Source organism: Petromyzon marinus, chromosome 29 (genome assembly GCF_048934315.1).
Source record: "Petromyzon marinus isolate PM22_M1 ecotype Great Lakes invasive population chromosome 29, UKy_Petmar_22M1.pri1.0, whole genome shotgun sequence".
Taxonomy (NCBI): domain Eukaryota; kingdom Metazoa; phylum Chordata; class Hyperoartia; order Petromyzontiformes; family Petromyzontidae; genus Petromyzon; species Petromyzon marinus.
The window spans coordinates 13,248,677-13,265,905 of record NC_133695.1 but is presented as its reverse complement, the minus strand read 5'-3'; the positions used below and the strand labels follow the sequence as shown (position 1 = coordinate 13,265,905).

The window sequence follows — 17,229 nt, the reverse complement described above, 5'->3', positions numbered from 1 at the left end:
TACGTGACTTTACCAAAAAAACCAATGAGTATCTGGAATGTTCTGGAAAATATGTAAATTTCAAAATATCACTGTCCTGGTCACAAAAGCAAAGTTTGTGGGGATTAATATACATTTTATGTACTTTTGAGGCATAAGCAAATAGGAAATAACACTTACAACCCAGGAACAAAACAAAAATGTTATTACACAGTGTAATATACCAGAGACAGCCTTCTTTGGCCAATCAGTTTCAAAGACAATGCATACAATATTATCAGAGCATGTTTGGTTGTATGTTCATCACAAGTACTGTGAGTGCTTAATGCAGTACTTGATTCATTACAAAAGGTAGCATCCATACCTGTCAACCCATACGGTTTACCAGTATTCTTGTACAGGGAAATTGAGTTTTCAGGTCAATACGGCGTACAACCGTTTCAATATGGGCAACAAATTTGTTGAGTTTATAAGTGCATGGGGTGACCAAAAAGGTCTGATTTGGTTCGTAATAAGGTAGGCACTGATAAGGAGTTGACAGGTATGTATCATCTATTTGGGGTTTGAACATCTTAACACAACTCCTGTTATATTCTTGGTTCTTTCGGTAAAGTCACGTAGAAGGGAAACAATAAAATAATAAAAATATAAAACAATAAAATTCTCACAACGTTTCGACTGTAACGCAAGCAATCATAATCAGGTGATCATCAGGTGATGATTGCTTGTGTTGCAGTCGAAACGTCGTTAACCAAGGTGCAATCTTTTTGCAAGCCGCTGTCAGCGAAAAGTTCAAGACCTTGGTCCACACATTGACGCAGGGATACGAAGGCCCGTCGACCCGCACCATCATTTGCAGGATTTCGATTTAAAGCTTTCGTGACTGCAAGGATCCATCTTCTTTGGTTCTTTCGGTAAAGTCACGTAGAATGAGAATAAAATAATAAATTGATAAAATAAAATAACACAATAATATTCTCACGACGTTTCGGCCACAACACAAGTGGCCTTCATCAGGTGAAGGGACGAGACTGTCTGGTAGGACAGCGATGGAGTGAAAAAGCCACGCGCAGATCACGACCTTTAAGCTGTGTGAGAAGAAACAAAGCGCCTTGACAAAGGAATTCGCATATAATTTAGCATTAAAATGGCTGAGTGATTAGCTTGTGACTGGTCACAGAAATGGCTATATTAAAGTTAAGGCATACACATCCGCAGAGGCACCCCTTTGACAAAGGAATTAGCATAGAATTTAGCATTGAAATAGCTGAGTGATTAGCTTGTAACTGGTCACAGAAATAGCTATGTTAAAGTCAGAGCATACACATTCACCGAGGCACCTAGTACAAATCAAACAGGAGAATTTAGCATTGAAATAACTAGGCGAATTTAGCATTGAAATAACTGAGTGATTAGCTAGTGACTGGTCACAGAAATGGCTATGTTGAAGTCAAGGCCTACACATCTGAGCTATTCACAGTAACTGGGTATACAATACAATATATAATGAATACTACATAGTGAACCAATAAAAAAACTAAAATATAAATTACCTTAATGTTAGCAATAAACTCTATATTCTCCAATCAGCTAAGCTACCAACAATAAGTCGTTATATATCACAATGCTATTTGGCGAAAAAATGGGTGGATTCTTACCCTCAACTTTAGCAACACGGATAGCTACGGGCCCCGTTCAGACGGACGAGTTCATCCATGGTCGGAACAGAGGAGGGGGAGAGAGACAGCTGCGAGGCGCTATTATACTCTATGTTGTAAACCATACCATTAACCGTGGTGTGAGAGGTATTAAGAGTCAATGCTGGCGAAAGAGCTGCGGTCTGAAGGTCATCGTAAAATACAATTAATTAAGAACGGAAATGGTTTAAAACATCTTTCCAATGGTTACTAAGCCAGAATCCATCTTCTCGGTTGAAATTGTCTCTGTGCTTGTATATGTGAATGGCCTCATGAACGAATCTCTCATGGTAGCTGGTTGGTTTGCAAAGAACCTCCGTCTTTGAGAAGTCAATGTCATGTGAGTCCACTGCATTTTAACAGTGATCTGCCACGGCAGAGGAGTTCGTTCTACCGTGTTTCAAGTCTGCTTTATGTTCGCGGATGCGGTCCGAGATATGTCGTTTGGTTTCTCCAATGTAGCTACTACCACAGAGGCACTTTAGTTTGTAAACGCCCGGGTACTGTATGTCTGGAACAGCATCTTTTACAGATGGAACTAAATCACGGATTTTATGTACTGTGTTGAATCGGACCTGGATCTTGTGTTTATTCAGGATTTTGGAGATCTTTTTAGTGACCCCTGCAATATAGGGTAAGGTGATGGTTTTGAGTGGCTCCACAAGAGGATCCTTCTTCATGACTGGAGTGATGGCTTTGCGGATTGTGTAGTCGGAGTAACCATTAGCCCTGAGAGCCTGGTGTACGTGCTTGAGTTCACTGGTAATGTGTTCCTGGTCGGAAATGCATTGGGCTCTATGGTATAGAGTCTTGATGAGGGAGTTCTTCTGGGATGGATGGTGGTGGGAATCAGGTTTCAAGTAAGCATCTGTATGGGTAGCTTTCCTGTAGACAGAATGGCTCATTGAACCATAATGTCTCCTTTTAATTAAGACATCCAAAAAGGGTAGTTTGCCATCTTTTTCGACCTCCATGGTAAATCTGATGGCTGGGTGTATGGAATTGATGTGGTCGCGGAATTGGTCTAGAGCAGGCTGGCCATGTGGCCAGATGACAAAGGTGTCATCCACGTACCTCTTCCATAAGGTCGGGTGTAGAGTGGCAGTCTGGTTGGCGTCAGTTTCAAATTTTTCCATGAATACGTTGGCTACAACCGGAGATAGGGGGGAGCCCATTGGGGTGCCCTCAGTTTGTGTGTAGAAAGTTCCATTCCAGGTGAAGTATGTGTTGGTTAAGCAATGTCTCACCAGGGGGGGTACATCAGTATGCAGTCCTTGATGAACCAGGTCTTCAATGATAGCGATGGTGTCAGGTACCGGGACTTTGGTGAACAAGGACACCACATCAAAACTGACAAGCAGGTCGTCTGGGGACAGGGAAATGCCTTTGATTGTCGATACCAGGTGAGTAGAATTTAGTACCGCAGAGGTGGTTTTTCCAGTGAAAGGTCGCAGTATATCAGCAAGAAAACGTGCCAGTTTATAGGTGGGGGAGTTGATAGTAGAGACGATGGGACAAAGGGGTGTATCTTCTTTGTTTATCTTTGGAAGGCCATATAATCTTGGTGGTCTGGCAGCAGAGGGTTTCAACGAGAACTGTTTGATCTCATCAATTAATGCTGTTGAATCAGAGATGATTTTGTTGGTTTTGGTAACCAGGCTGTTGGTGGGATCTCTTTTTATTTTTGTATAGCTGACATCGTTGAGAAGTTCTTGAATTTTGTTGTTATATTCTGTTTTGTCCATGATGACAGTGGCATTGCCCTTGTCGGCTGAGAGGACGACAATATCATCCCTCTTTTTTAATTGAGATAATTCAAAACGTTCGTCTTTGCTGATGTTGCTGGGTGGCAACTTAGAGTTTTTGAGGGTTGCAGCGATTTCAGATCTGCAGAGATGTGACTCAAGCCCTTGAGTGCAACGTCGACATGGGAATGATATCATTAACCGGTAGGTGTCTCGGTGTGACAGTAAAGTTTAGACCTTTAGCTAAAACGGATTTCAGACCATCAGAAATGGAACTGTTACTGCGATTAATTACGACTTTGTTGACGTCTATCTTTTTGGTGTGTGGATCCGATTTTTTGCTGGAGAGGTGATTGAATTTGGAAATCAAATTGTCCCTACATTTGGTCGACATAGTGGCAGCCATGTAGCATTGTGATATATAACGACTTATTGTTGGTAGCTTAGCTGATTGGAGAATATAGAGTTTATTGCTAACATTAAGGTAATTTATATTTTAGTTTTTTTATTGGTTCACTATATAGTATTCATTATATATATTGTATTGTATACCCAGTTACTGTGAATAGCTCAGATGTGTAGGCCTTGACTTCAACATAGCCATTTCTGTGACCAGTCACTAGCTAATCACTCAGTTATTTCAATGCTAAATTCGCCTAGTTATTTCAATGCTAAATTCTCCTGTTTGATTTGTACTAGGTGCCTCGGTGAATGTGTATGCTCTGACTTTAACATAGCTATTTCTGTGACCAGTTACAAGCTAATCACTCAGCTATTTCAATGCTAAATTCTATGCTAATTCCTTTGTCAAGGGGTGCCTCTGCGGATGTGTATGCTTTAACTTTAACATAGCCATTTCTGTGACCAGTCACAAGCTAATCACTCAGCCATTTCAATGCTAAATTATATGCTAATTCCTTTGTCAAGGCGCTTTGTTTCTTCTCACACAGCTTAAAGGTCGTGATCTGCGCGTGGCTTTTTCCCTCCATCGCTGTCCTACCAGACAGTCTCGTCCCTTCACCTGATGAAGGCCGCTTGTGTTGTGGCCAAAACGTCGTGAGAATATTATTGTGTTATTTTATTTTATCAATTTATTATTTTATTCTCATTCTACGTGACTTTACCGAAAGCACCAAAGAAGATTTGCAGGATTGTCGAGCATCACGCCATCATGCTGCCCATCGTCGGGGCGTTCTTCTCCAACCTGGATGTCGTCATCTCGCTCACCATCGACGAGTGGTCGAACCGCAACCTAAAGGGATTTTGGATGGTCACGGTGCACTGGATCGACACCAAATCTGGTGTGTCGAATTCCATGCTGCTGACAATCCTCGATGTGCAGTCCGGAAGGGGTGTCGGCAAGCGCTTTGGCACCACTCTGTCTGAGCACCTCCAAATCCTCGGGCGCAATGTCTCGACCAAGCTGCTCGCTGTCACCAGCGACAATGGCTCCGATGCGATCAGTGCTATCAAGACGTTCGCCCTGGTCAACGCGGACGCCGGCTATGGGAAGTTGCGGGCATGCCACCATATTCGCTGCGTGGATCATTCGGTCCAGATCGGCGTCGTCCAAGTTCTCAAACTGATCAAGTCGACCAACGCCGAACTGCGCAAGGCGCTCGTCAATATCAGGCGCAGCAAGGTCGTCCGGCAGTCGTACCGCCGCGAGGCCGAGATCGCCAAGCTCGCCAGCAAGGAGCCGACGCACCAGGACTCGCCGACCAGGTAGAATTTAACGTTTGACGTGGGCGGCGACGCCATCAAGAAGCGTGTCCCATTGGAAATTATGGCGTGCTTCCAGGATGTGATCGGCGTAGGTGCTTTCTCTGAACTGCAGTGGGCAAACATCGAGGGCGTGACAGCATTCCGCGCCAGGTCATAACCTCGATGGCGGCGGACCGCAAGTCGGCATTGGATCTTGTGCCGGTGACGGTTATGGAGGACGGTGTCGTCGACCGCCTCAACGCCCGATTCGAGAGTGTAGTATCCCAGTAATTACCCTGTAATCGGGTAATTTGTATGGGGTAAGGGTAAAATGTAGGGGGCCATCCATAAATGACGTCACGCACTTAGGGGGGGAGGGGGGTCAGAGATTTGTGACGATGTGGAACGAGGGGGGTTGGAGAAATGTGACGTCACATCAAAATGCGCAACTTTAAATAAATATAGATTGAATCGAATTGTTATAACAACACTAATTTTTATAAATTTTGATGATTAACTATTTGATTCTTTAAATTTACTAAGGTCACCTTTTATTTATTCCATGAAGGAGCATTTTTGCTTCTCCATGAGAGAATGGAGAGGCATACATTTTGTAAAATGTTTTAATGATTGTTCTTATACATTTTGATTCTAATGATTCTACCAGGGCTTTTCATTTTGTGGAATGAATATATGATTGTTATAATTGTACTCTCCATTTTGCTTCATTCTACTACGTATCAAGTATTTTTTAAATAGTTATTACTTTCATTATTTTATAATTTTAAGAGAATTTATATATAATATTCTGAACATCTGCAGTTTTAGTTAGACGTTGAATATTTTCAAGTGAATTATATGCTAAATTTCAGCTTTCCAACGCCTCCTTTTTAATGCATGTTTTCTCCTACAACATCAGAGTGGAGCGCCACATTAAATACGCACTACAATGACAATAGTTTAAAGTGATTTGAAGCATGTTTATTTTCAAAATGGAAATATGGTTTTGGAGGAGGGGGGGGGCAGAGCTTTGTGACGTCATACTTGAGGGGGGTCTGACTTCTTGTGATGCCGTGTGACGAGGGGGGAGGGGGGGTAAAAAATCGGCCAAAATCGCGTGACGTCATTTATGGACTGCCCCTTGGGTAAAGGTAGGCTCGTTGCTTTTGACCTTTTAACTTACCTTGCTAAAGGGTAAAAGGTAAGGATAGAGTGATTCACCATTGGAACCTCCTTTGCCAGTAGCAAAATATGATCATTGGTTTTTTACCCTTTTATCTGGCAACAAAACTGACACCTTTTTTTCAAGGAGTCATGTTTGCATTGACCACAATACCTGCGGTCGGAATACAAACAAAAAACACAACTCTGATGATGTATTGGCACTGTCCTTGAAACTGATTGGTCCACATCCGAGACAGCTTTCCTTAGAGGCTTAGAGCCTAGTCTTACAAGGTGTTGGACCAGATGACGCCAAAAGACGCACAACTCGAAGACAATGCACCATCAGAGTATGAGAGCTCGGGGTAAGCGATACTGTTGCCAGATAAAAGGGTAAAAAACAAGAATCATATTTTGCTACTGGCAAAGGAGGTTCCAATGGTGTAAATGCTTACCCCGAGCTCTCATACTCTGATTGGTGCATTGTCTTTGAGTTGTGCGCCTTTTGGCGTCATCTGGTCCAACAGCTTTCCTTAGAGCGCTAGTCTCACAAGGTATCTCGGGTGTGGACCAATCAATTTCAGGGACAGTGCCAATACATTATCAGAGTTGCGTTTTTTGTTTGCATTCCGACCGGCAGGTATTGTGGTCAATGCAAACATGACTCCTTGTAAAAAAAGGTGTCAGTTTTGTTGCCAGATAGAGTGATTGTATTGTGGTAAGGTAAAAGGTAGGGTAAAGGTAGGTTCGTTTTTACCTTTTCTTTTAGGGGCCGTCCATAAATAACGTCACGCGATTTTGGACGATTTTTGACCCCCCCCCTCGTCACACGGCGTCACAAAAAGTCAGACCCCCCCCTCAAATATGACGTCACAAAGCTCTGCCCCCCCCCCCCAAATAAAACATGCTTCAAATCGCTTTAAGCTCGTCATTGTAGTGCGTATTTAATGTGGCGCTGCACTCTGATGTTGTAGGAGAAACATTTACTAAAAAGTCTATTTAATTAAGTAGAACGTGTTTGCTATATTTATTTAAAGTTGCGCATTTTGATGTGACGTCACTTTTATCACCCCCCCCCCCTCGTCACACATCGTCACAAATGTCTGACCCCCCCCCCCCCCAGGTGCGTGACGTCATTTATGGACGGCCCCTTACCTCGCCGCGGTCTGCAGACAGAAGTGATACGGCACGTGACCCCCCCACTCCTCCACCAGCTGTCATGAGGCCGCGAGGCGATTTTTATTGTGGTCAAGAATCGATTCCCTTTATTCTCGCTATCACCGCCTCTTTTCTATTATCTCCCTCTCTCGTCTGTGCCCGACATCAACGATTTGTCTCGATATCATTCTTCCCGATCGTCAGCCTGAAGCTGCTGATTATTGATCATTAAAAGAAGCTGTAATTCGATAAGAATCGAAAGTACGTCATCAATTTGCGTGATTTTTTTGGATCGGTGAATCAACGCGGGAGGCGGAAGCCAGTGCAGGGAGATCGAGCCGGGCCAGCGCCGACTCAGACGCGGTGTGGAGGCGCAGCAGAGCCCGAGTCCACCAGCAGAGTCCCAGTCCACCAGCAGGGTCATAGTCCACCAGCAGAGTCATAGTCCACCAGCAGAGTCATAGTCCACCAGCACAGTTCACCGTGCGAGTCGATCAGCGATGAGGCTGCTGCCTGCGCTAGGAGCGCTGCTTGGCGCCCTGCTGGCGGGAGCCCAGTTCGTACCACCGGTGAGCCGAGAGACACTGCAGCCAGTCACTACTACAGCTACACTCCTACAGATACACTCCTACAGCTAGTCACTACTACAGCTCGTCACCACTGCAGCCAGTCACTCCTACAGCTACACTCCTACAGCTAGTCACTACTACAGCCAGTCACTACTACAGCTACACTCCTACAGATACACTCCTACAGCTAGTCACTACTACAGCTCGTCACCACTGCAGCCAGTCACTACTACAGCTACACTCCTACAGCTAGTCACTACTACAGCTCGTCACCACTACAGCCAGTCACTACTACAGCTACACTCCTACAGCTACACTACTACAGCCAGTCACTACTACAGCTCGTCACTCCTACACCTAGTCACTACTACAGCCAGTCACTACTACAGCCAGTCACTACTACACCTAGTCACTACTACACCTAGTCACTCCTACAGCTAGTCACTACTACAGCTCGTCACCACTACAGCCAGTCACTACTACAGCTACACTCCTACAGCTACACTACTACAGCCAGTCACTACTACAGCCAGTCACTACTACACCTAGTCACTACTACAGCCAGTCACTACTACAGCCAGTCACTACTACACCTAGTCACTACTACAGCCAGTCACTACTACACCTAGTCACTACTACAGCCAGTCACCACTACAGCTAGTCACTACTACACCTAGTCACTACTACAGCCAGTCACTACTACACCTAGTCACTACTACAGCCAGTCACTACTACACCTAGTAACTACTACAGCCAGTCACTACTACACCTAGTCACTACACCTAGTCACTACTACATCCAGTCACTCCTACACCTAGTCACTACTACAGCCAGTCACTCCTACAGCCAGTCACTACACCTAGTCACTACTACACCTAGTCACTCCTACAGCTCGTCACCACTACAGCTAGTCACAACTACAGCCAGTCACTACTACACCTAGTCACTACTAAAGCCAGTCACTACTACAGCCACACTCCTACAGCTAGTCACTACTACAGCTAGTCACTACTAAAGCCAGTCACTACTACAGCCACACTCCTACAGCTAGTCACTATAGCTCGTCACTACTACAGCCACACTCCTACAACTAGTCACTACAGCTAGTCACGACTACAGCTACACTCCTACAGCTAGTCACCACAGCTCGTCACGACTACAGCTAGTCACGACTACAGCTACACTCCTACAGCTAGTCACGACTACAGCTAGTGTGTGTGGTGTAACAACATACAGAGACTGTGAGGAGCGGTAGTGTAGTGGTTAGCGCTACGCTGCGCTACGAACCTGGCCACCCGGGTTCGATTCCCGCTCACGGCCAACACCGGTGACGATTATCTGAACCGGCTCTGGGCCTCCCCTAGGTCGACTCAGCCCTTAAATCAGTACCTAGTGCGACGTATAAAAACATCGCCACGAGGGAGACAAAGGTGGCCGGGCGTGGTGCTGGCCACCCCCCCCCCCTCATGTGCAGTGCCTACCTAAATAGGTACTCGCTAACAGCACTTTCCCCAACAGTCTTTTAAGGCTACACGGGGGATCATTGTCTTTGTGTTGCACTGCCACCTAGTGGCGAATGGCGTTTATTGTTGTGTTGCTTCTGTGTGTGGTTTGTGCAGTACACCGAAGAGTGCCGGAGTGGCATGTACCCCCCGAAGGGACCCACGTAAGGATTACCATTCGTGAACAACACTCCACGCTGATCGACTGGTTTCCTTGCACGCATTGCTGCGTCTTAAACATGCCTGAGTAAGAGTCCGTACGCTCTCTAAGAGAGATGGTCTTCTCTTGGGCTTTAAACCTCGTAATCTACAGCAGGTAGATTGTGCTAGACACCACTGCTCAATCCCGGTGGTGTCCGCAGGACACGTAGGGGACACGCAAAGTCTTTGGTGGCGGAGGGAGGCGTTCGCTTGGCTTCAGAATCCCTTGCGTTTCGGAGAATCGATCTCACCGGTTGTCGAGGCTCGAATTATCGGGTGTCATACAGAACTTCCTCTCGTGTTTGTGCGTCTCTCGTGTTGTGTGCATCTCTCTAGCCTGGTAGATTCCTCAATGTGGTCTCTTTTCTGTTTCTATGTGGATCTTCAGTGTGTTTGTTTTTTGTCCATTGTCTGTGTGAACTCTTCAGTCTTTTCATCTGTAGAATAAACAACTCACTCAAGACCCACATATTTTGCACCTACTGGCTTTGAAATTCTGCCTCAAAGATACTGGTGGTGTGTCACCATCAACTGCATCAGAACATCAACAGGCCGATGCACACATCTCCTTCATGAGTGTAAAATTTACGATTAAAGACACAAGCCACGGTAGTGCGATTGTGGCCATGGTACCCAAACTATGGACAATATAGTAAGACCGCTGTAGTCTGCGCTCCGTCAACAGAGGAATAGCAATACTACACGAACTCCTGAAGCCCTCTCGTGGCTAAAAGACTTGAACATTGGCATTTACTATTTAAACTATTTTAATTTTTACCAGGTAAGGCCCACTGAGCTACATAGCTTATTTTCAGAAGCGACCTAGCCACAAATGAAAGCTCAAAGTAGTGGCTTATCATGTGGAAATGTATTGCAGCCATATACTCTAAATGGATGTTTCTAAATGTGGAGGGGAAAACCGGAGTATCCAGAGAAAAATCCACGCAATCAAAGGGGTAAGAGAAATGCAAACTCCAAATATACAGGTGTCATGTTTGGGATCGAACTCGCGCCCTCCTGTATACCAGGCGAGGTAGTTAACATCTTGCCACCGTAGATCCTAAACACATTGCCAGATGCAAGAATAGAATTGAATCAAATTTTGTATAAAATGTTTGTCTCCGATATCGCTGTTGTCCCTTGGTTCACTCCTGTGTTTATTTCTCTCTCTCCATGTCACTCTGGCGCTCATCTCGTCCTATGTCTCTATCGCTCCTCCCATCTCCGCGTCTCATTTCTTCTGTGGCCCACCTCATAGTATTTCTTCTCTCTCACTCTCTGGCCTCGTATTTGTAGCTGAAACAGCTGTTGATAAGATTGATCTTCCATTGTAAGAAAGTTACGCAGGTTGGAGTTAGAATCACAGCGATGTTCCGGGAGAGACGGATAAGTATTTGTGTAAGGGGTTGCATTGGGCCCTGGGCTTTACATGAGCACTGCATTAGGTAATGCCACATAGGGCATGGGAGGTGCTCAGCTGTTTCCAGTCCAACAGGAATCACCATTTGGTGATTGTGCTGCACTGGCAAGATACTAAACAGCATTAAATTCTAATTTCATAGCAGCCACTCTTTGTAACTTGTTTTGGTATTGTTTGTATGTGTTTATATTTGATTGGAATTACACTCACAGACACATGGATCAGCAACATCATATTGATCGTTGAGGGAAGTAAAGTGGGCTTGGTCAGGAGGCATCAGAAGCGATGGCAGCAGACGAACAAGACTGGTGATAGAATGGCAATCGAAGGAGTGCACGCACCCAAGGGGAACGACAACCACGGAGATGGAGCGATGAGACCAGCTTTTGTAGGAGTGAGATGCATCGTGTTTACAAGGTGACAGCGTTTGGGAGGCCTTCATCCAGCAGTGGATAGAAAATATTAACTACAGTATTGGTAGTGAACCCACTGCCACTCGGAGCCGCGATAACCGGGGATGTCAAATGACAGCACTGAGCGGGAGTAATCAAACTAAATAATCGGTGTGTAACCCAACGGTAGAATTTACACCACTTCCCCTCTCGTGATCTTTGAGATCAGCGCTTTGCAAAGTCCCAGGTACGCTGCGGTATACTCAGAATTCTAGGAAAGAAGGTCACTGTTTCGCAAGTGAGGATGGACGAACTCCCCTCCGTGCCGTTCAGTGGCCGATCCAGTCCCCCACCTCCCCCCCCTCTCTCCGTTGGTCCGCGCCCGCGCTGACGACAGTAGATGGCCGTCAGCCCCCACCGCCGGACCTCTCAACAGCTCCCTCGGTCGCGCCTCCCCACGAAGTTGGGCCAGATGGCATGCCGCGTAGATCGAACACACTCGACTGTGCGCCATGGAATGATACAGAGTTCGCGAGTAACCGATTCAGATGATATGGAGGTGCGCGTGTGTTGCCGTTTTGGGGTGTTAAAAGTAAATCGCCTTTATCATGTAAATTTTCAAGGTGCTGGAATGACGTGCTTGGGTTTTTATGAAACCCATGACTCCGCGTTACTATGGCCGAAGTGCACAGACATCCAGGAAAAATGGGGGTTGCGTGCCTTGCGTAGTGGCGTCCGATACGAAAACATGAGCACGGCACTCAAATTTACGCAGAAGATACCTTGAACATAAACGGTCCCACGTTATACCAGGCTCGTCACTTGTTGAAAAATAAATTATTTATCATGGGATCTCCTTTGCCAGTACCAAAATATTATAATAGGGTTTTTCCCCTTTTTTCTGGCAACAAAACAGGTGTTAAGATACTCTTTGGTTCTTTCGATAAAGTCATGTAGGTAGAAATAAAATAAAACAAATAACGATGTTTCGATCGCAACACAAGCGAACTTCATCAGGTGGGACAAGCACAGCAAGAAAATGCTGAAGTCGTTGGGATAGCTGCCGTGGCAAGAGGTTATACAGTTAGTCCCCGACTTACGATGGAGATGCGTTACGACGACCCCATCGTAAGTCGAAAATGGCCTAGCCTTCCCAGGAGTCTTAAAGAATGGTGATAATTTAGCAAAACAGAGCAATTTACAGTACCGTACTGTATAAACTATATACTGTATGTATTTATTAATTACAATACTGTATTGCACAGTAAAATTTCAAGTAAACAATGAGGTAAATTCTTAACCTACCTATATGAAATGCAATTTCATAGAAAGCTTTTTTAGGAAATAATCCTATCTGCTATAAAAAACTTTTAACATACATTGAACGTATGTATCGTATCGTGGTAACCCTAAAATGAAATCGCTACAGCTATGTATCATACATGCATTGAACGTATCGTAATGTATCATATTCTACTGTACTCATCAAGATTCTGTCCGTCGTCTGCATACTTGAATGATGTTAGGTTGTTGATGGCTACATTAACTTAGTTGTCGGAAGAGGATGGCGATGATAAAGTACAGTATCGTACCTCGTACGCTGCTGTGTTTGTCTGCCACGCTAAATTAAAAATATTTTACAATTTTGTCATGTCGCTATCGCCATCGTAAGATTGAAATATCGTAAGTCAGACCATCGTAAGTCGGGGACTACCTGTATAGGTAAGAGAGGGGGGGGGAGGCAAGGGGGGGGGAGAGAGGGGGGGTGGGGTAGGGGGAGGGGGGGCGCGTGAGCGCTCGGGGGAGAGGACGTGAGGTTGGAGGGGGGGAAAGTAGGCGGGGCTAGAAGTGGGAAGGTGGTGGAAGAAGAGGAGGACGTGAGGCTGGGGGGGGGGGGGCGTGGGCGGGGCTAACAGTAAACCGGCAGGTACGATAAACAACAACAAGTGAAGGCATTACCTGGTTGATAACATCCTTCCAATGTTTGTTCAATTTGTATCCATCTTCTCGGTTGAAGTTTGTCTGTTTATATATCTGGATGGCTTCATGAACAAACTAGATTTAAAGCTTTCGTGACTGCAAGGATCCATACTCTTTGGTTCTATTCGGTAAAGTCACGTAGGTAAAACATAAAACAACAAAAAATCACGACGTTTCGGCCACAACACAAGCGGCCTTCATCAGGTGAAGGGATCAGGCTGTCTCGAGTACAGCGCTGGAGTGGAACACAGCCATGCTCAGACCGCGACCTTTAAGCTGTGTGCGAGGAAACAAGGTGCCTTGACAAAGGAATTAGCATAAAAAATTAGCATTTTATTGCCCGACTTAGCATAGAAGTGGTGTACATGCAAGTGCACATGCCGGTTGTAGATCTGAATTGCCTCGTGGACAAATCTCTGATAAAAACCCGTGGGTTTGTTCACGAGGTAATTCAGATCTACAAGCACAGACACAATTTCAACTGAGAAGATGGTTTCAAATTAAGCAACCATTGGAAAGATGTTCTAAATCGAACCAAACATTAAACTAATTTTCAATGGTACAGTATATTTTTCAAGTAGTGGTACCCCAAACTTTCGCAGCTCTTAAATTCCCTTTTCACACCATCAATAGGGAAACTCCCCCCCCCCCGCGCCAACCGGCATGTGCACTTGCATGCACACCACTTCTATGCTAAGTCGGGCAATCAAATGCTAATTTTTTATGCTAATTCCTTTGTCAAGGCACCTTGTTTCCTCGCACACAGCTTAAAGGTCGCGGTCTGAGCGTGGCTGTGTTCCACTCCAGCGCTGTCCTCGAGACAGCCTGATCCCTTCACCTGATGAAGGCCGCTTGTGCTGTGTCCGAAACGTCGTGATTTTTTGTTTTATTTTTTACCTACGTGACTTTACCGAATAGAACCAAAGAGTATTCATGAACAAACTTTTGATAGTAGCCCGAAGGCTTTCAGAGTACCTTGGTCTCGGAAAAAACAATATCACGCGAGCCCACAGCGTTATAACAATGGTCAGCTACGGCAAAGGTATTGGTTCTGCCATGTTTCAGATCTGCCTTGTGTTCGAGAACACGGTCTGAGACATGTCGTTTCGTTCCCCTATGTAACTGCTACTGCAGGTACAACTCAGTTTGTTGACTCCAGGGTATTGCATGTCAGGAATGACCTCCTTCACAGATGGGATTAGATCACGGATTTTGTGTACTGTATTGAATCGCACCTGGATCTTGTGTTTGTTTAAGATTTTGGAAATATTTTGGTAACACCTGCTATGTATGGTAAAGTGATGGTTTTGATTGGATTCTTAGGAGATTGTTTCTCCATGGTTGGAGAAACAGATTTGCGAATAATGTGGTCCGAGTACCCATTCATCTTGAGGGCTATGTGTACGTGTTCCAGTTCACTGGCTAGGTGGTGTTGGTCGGATGCAGTGGGCCCTATGGTGTAGTGTTTTGATGAAGGAATTCTTCTGTGCTGGATGATGGTGGGAATTAGGTTTTAGATAGGAATCTGTGTGGGTGGCTTTCCTGTGGACAGTGTCCCAATGAGCCGTCAAGCCTCTTCTAAAAACAGAACATCCAGGAATGGTAGCTCACCATCCTTCTCCACTTGGTGAATTTGATGGATGGGTGTATGGAATTGTGTGGTTGAGAAATTGGTTCAATGCTGGCAGGCCATGTGGCCAAATGACGAAAGTGTCATCTACGTATCTCTTCCACAAGGAAGGATGTAGGGTGGCATCTGTTTCAAATTTCTCCATGAAAATATTCGCTATAACTGGTGATAAGGGGGAACCCATGGGGGTACCTTCATTTTGCTTGTAGAAAGTACCATTCCAGGTGAAGTAAGTGTTGGTAAGGCAGTGCCTAACCAAAGTTGGTACATCAGAATTCAGTTCATGTTGGACCAAGTCTTCAATTATTGCTAAGGTGTCAAGTACATGAAGCCATCCACATATATAAACAGACAAAACTTCAACCGAGCAGATGGATACAAATTGAAGAATAATTGGATGGATCTTATCAATCAGGTCATGCCTTCACTTGTTTCCATCGTACCTGCTGGTTTACTGTTAGCCCCGCCCACGTCCCCCCCCAGCCTCACGTCCTCTTTCTCTTCCACCACCTTCCCACTTCTAGCCCCGCCCACTTCCCCCCACCCCCAACCTCTCGTCTTCTTCCCCTAGCGCTCACGCAGCCCCCCCCTCCCCCTACCCCCCCTCTCTCTCCCCTCCTTGCCTCCTCCCCCCTCTCATACTTATATAACCTCTTGCCACGGCAGCTCTCCCGCCGACTTCAGCATTTTCTTGCTGTGGTTGTCCCACCTGATGAAGTTCGCTTGTGTTGCGATCGAAACGTCGTGATTTGTTTTATTTTATTTCTACCTACGTGACTTTACCGAAAGAACCAAAGAGTATGGATTCCTGCAGTCACGAAAGCTTCAAATCAAGGTGTTAAGATGTTAAAACACCAAACTGAAAGCTTTTACAAGGAATCATGTCTGCATTAACCACAATGCTTGTGGTCAGAATGCAAACAGGTGAAGACATAGACGGCGGCGAAAACTCCAGCAACACGACAGGATCCCACTCCATGCAACAGCCCCGAGCTCCTGCTCGGAGTCCCCTTTTATCCTCCCAGCGTGGCCTCGCTCCGCCCCAGCCACACCCCCTTTCTAGAACGTACTAGCGAGTTCCCGGCTTCCCTCATGTGCCCCCTCTGTAACCTTTCCCCTACATCCTTCTCTCTGGTTTATCACGTGACCTGCTGTCAGACAGGGCGCTACAGCTGCAGATCCCCTTCTCTGCCAGCAACCAGCGCTATGTTACGTGGTGACCAATTCTATGTCACTACACAAGCACTGTAGGTAGATACTAAAAACTAAAACTAAACTATTTTATTTTACCAGGTAACGCCCACTGAGCTTTGTCGCTCTTTTTCAGAAGTGACCTGGCTATCACAATGACAGCTCAACGAAGTGGCTGTTGTGGAAATGTATAGCAGCCAAACACTGTAACCGCACTTTGATTCTAAATGTGGAGGGAAAAATTGGAGAACTCGGAGAAAGACGTGCAAACTCCAAATATACAGGCGGCGTCAGGGTCGATATTGAACCCACGTCCTGTATACCAGACAAGTTAACATCTCGCCACCGCTGCGCTGCTGAAATTGTGCAGCAGTCGAGGAGCAGTTATTAAAATATGTCAATTTCAATGAGGGAGGAGTCATATGACAAGTTAATTATCTTGTGAACGAGGTAACATATATTAAAAATGACCGTTGACCTGATAATTCGGCTTTTATCCACTCAAGTATGTGAGGTATGGTCACGTGGCGCGTGACTGTTAAGATTATGTAAACAAAGGCGATGGAGGTGATCGTGGGCCCGGTGTCCTGCAGGTATTTCAGCGCCGCACGATGGGGGGGTGGACACCGGGTGTTGTAATGAAGGTGTTGCCTCTCCAACGACAAGCTGGACCGAGGCAAAATCCTAGATATTCCAAAACTAGATATGGTCTGTTCTGTAACAACGCATTTTGTTTTAATAAAAGTGAATTGGAAATAACGCCATGATGAATGTGTGAGGGAGCACATTTTTCAATCACGCGGATGCCAATTGGATATACCGCGATCGAGTGAACGGGGAACTACGTTGCCTGAGTGGGAATAAGCGGTCGTACGGCTGCCTCGGCGTAGCATTGCACAA

The 17,229-nt window shown here is 45.5% G+C and overlaps 1 protein-coding gene across 1 annotated transcript in view; it reads left to right on the top strand.

The window, feature by feature from the left end:
• Positions 1 to 7,581: 7,581 nt before the first annotated feature.
• The window catches only part of ASAH1 (N-acylsphingosine amidohydrolase 1), a 42,599-nt gene continuing 32,951 nt past the window's right edge, over positions 7,582 to 17,229 (top strand). The window contains exons 1-2 of the mRNA XM_076070582.1: positions 7,582 to 8,013; positions 9,633 to 9,679. Coding sequence (XP_075926697.1) covers positions 7,945 to 8,013; positions 9,633 to 9,679 — 116 coding nt within the window. The 5' untranslated portion in view covers positions 7,582 to 7,944. The remainder of the gene's footprint in view (positions 8,014 to 9,632; positions 9,680 to 17,229) is intronic.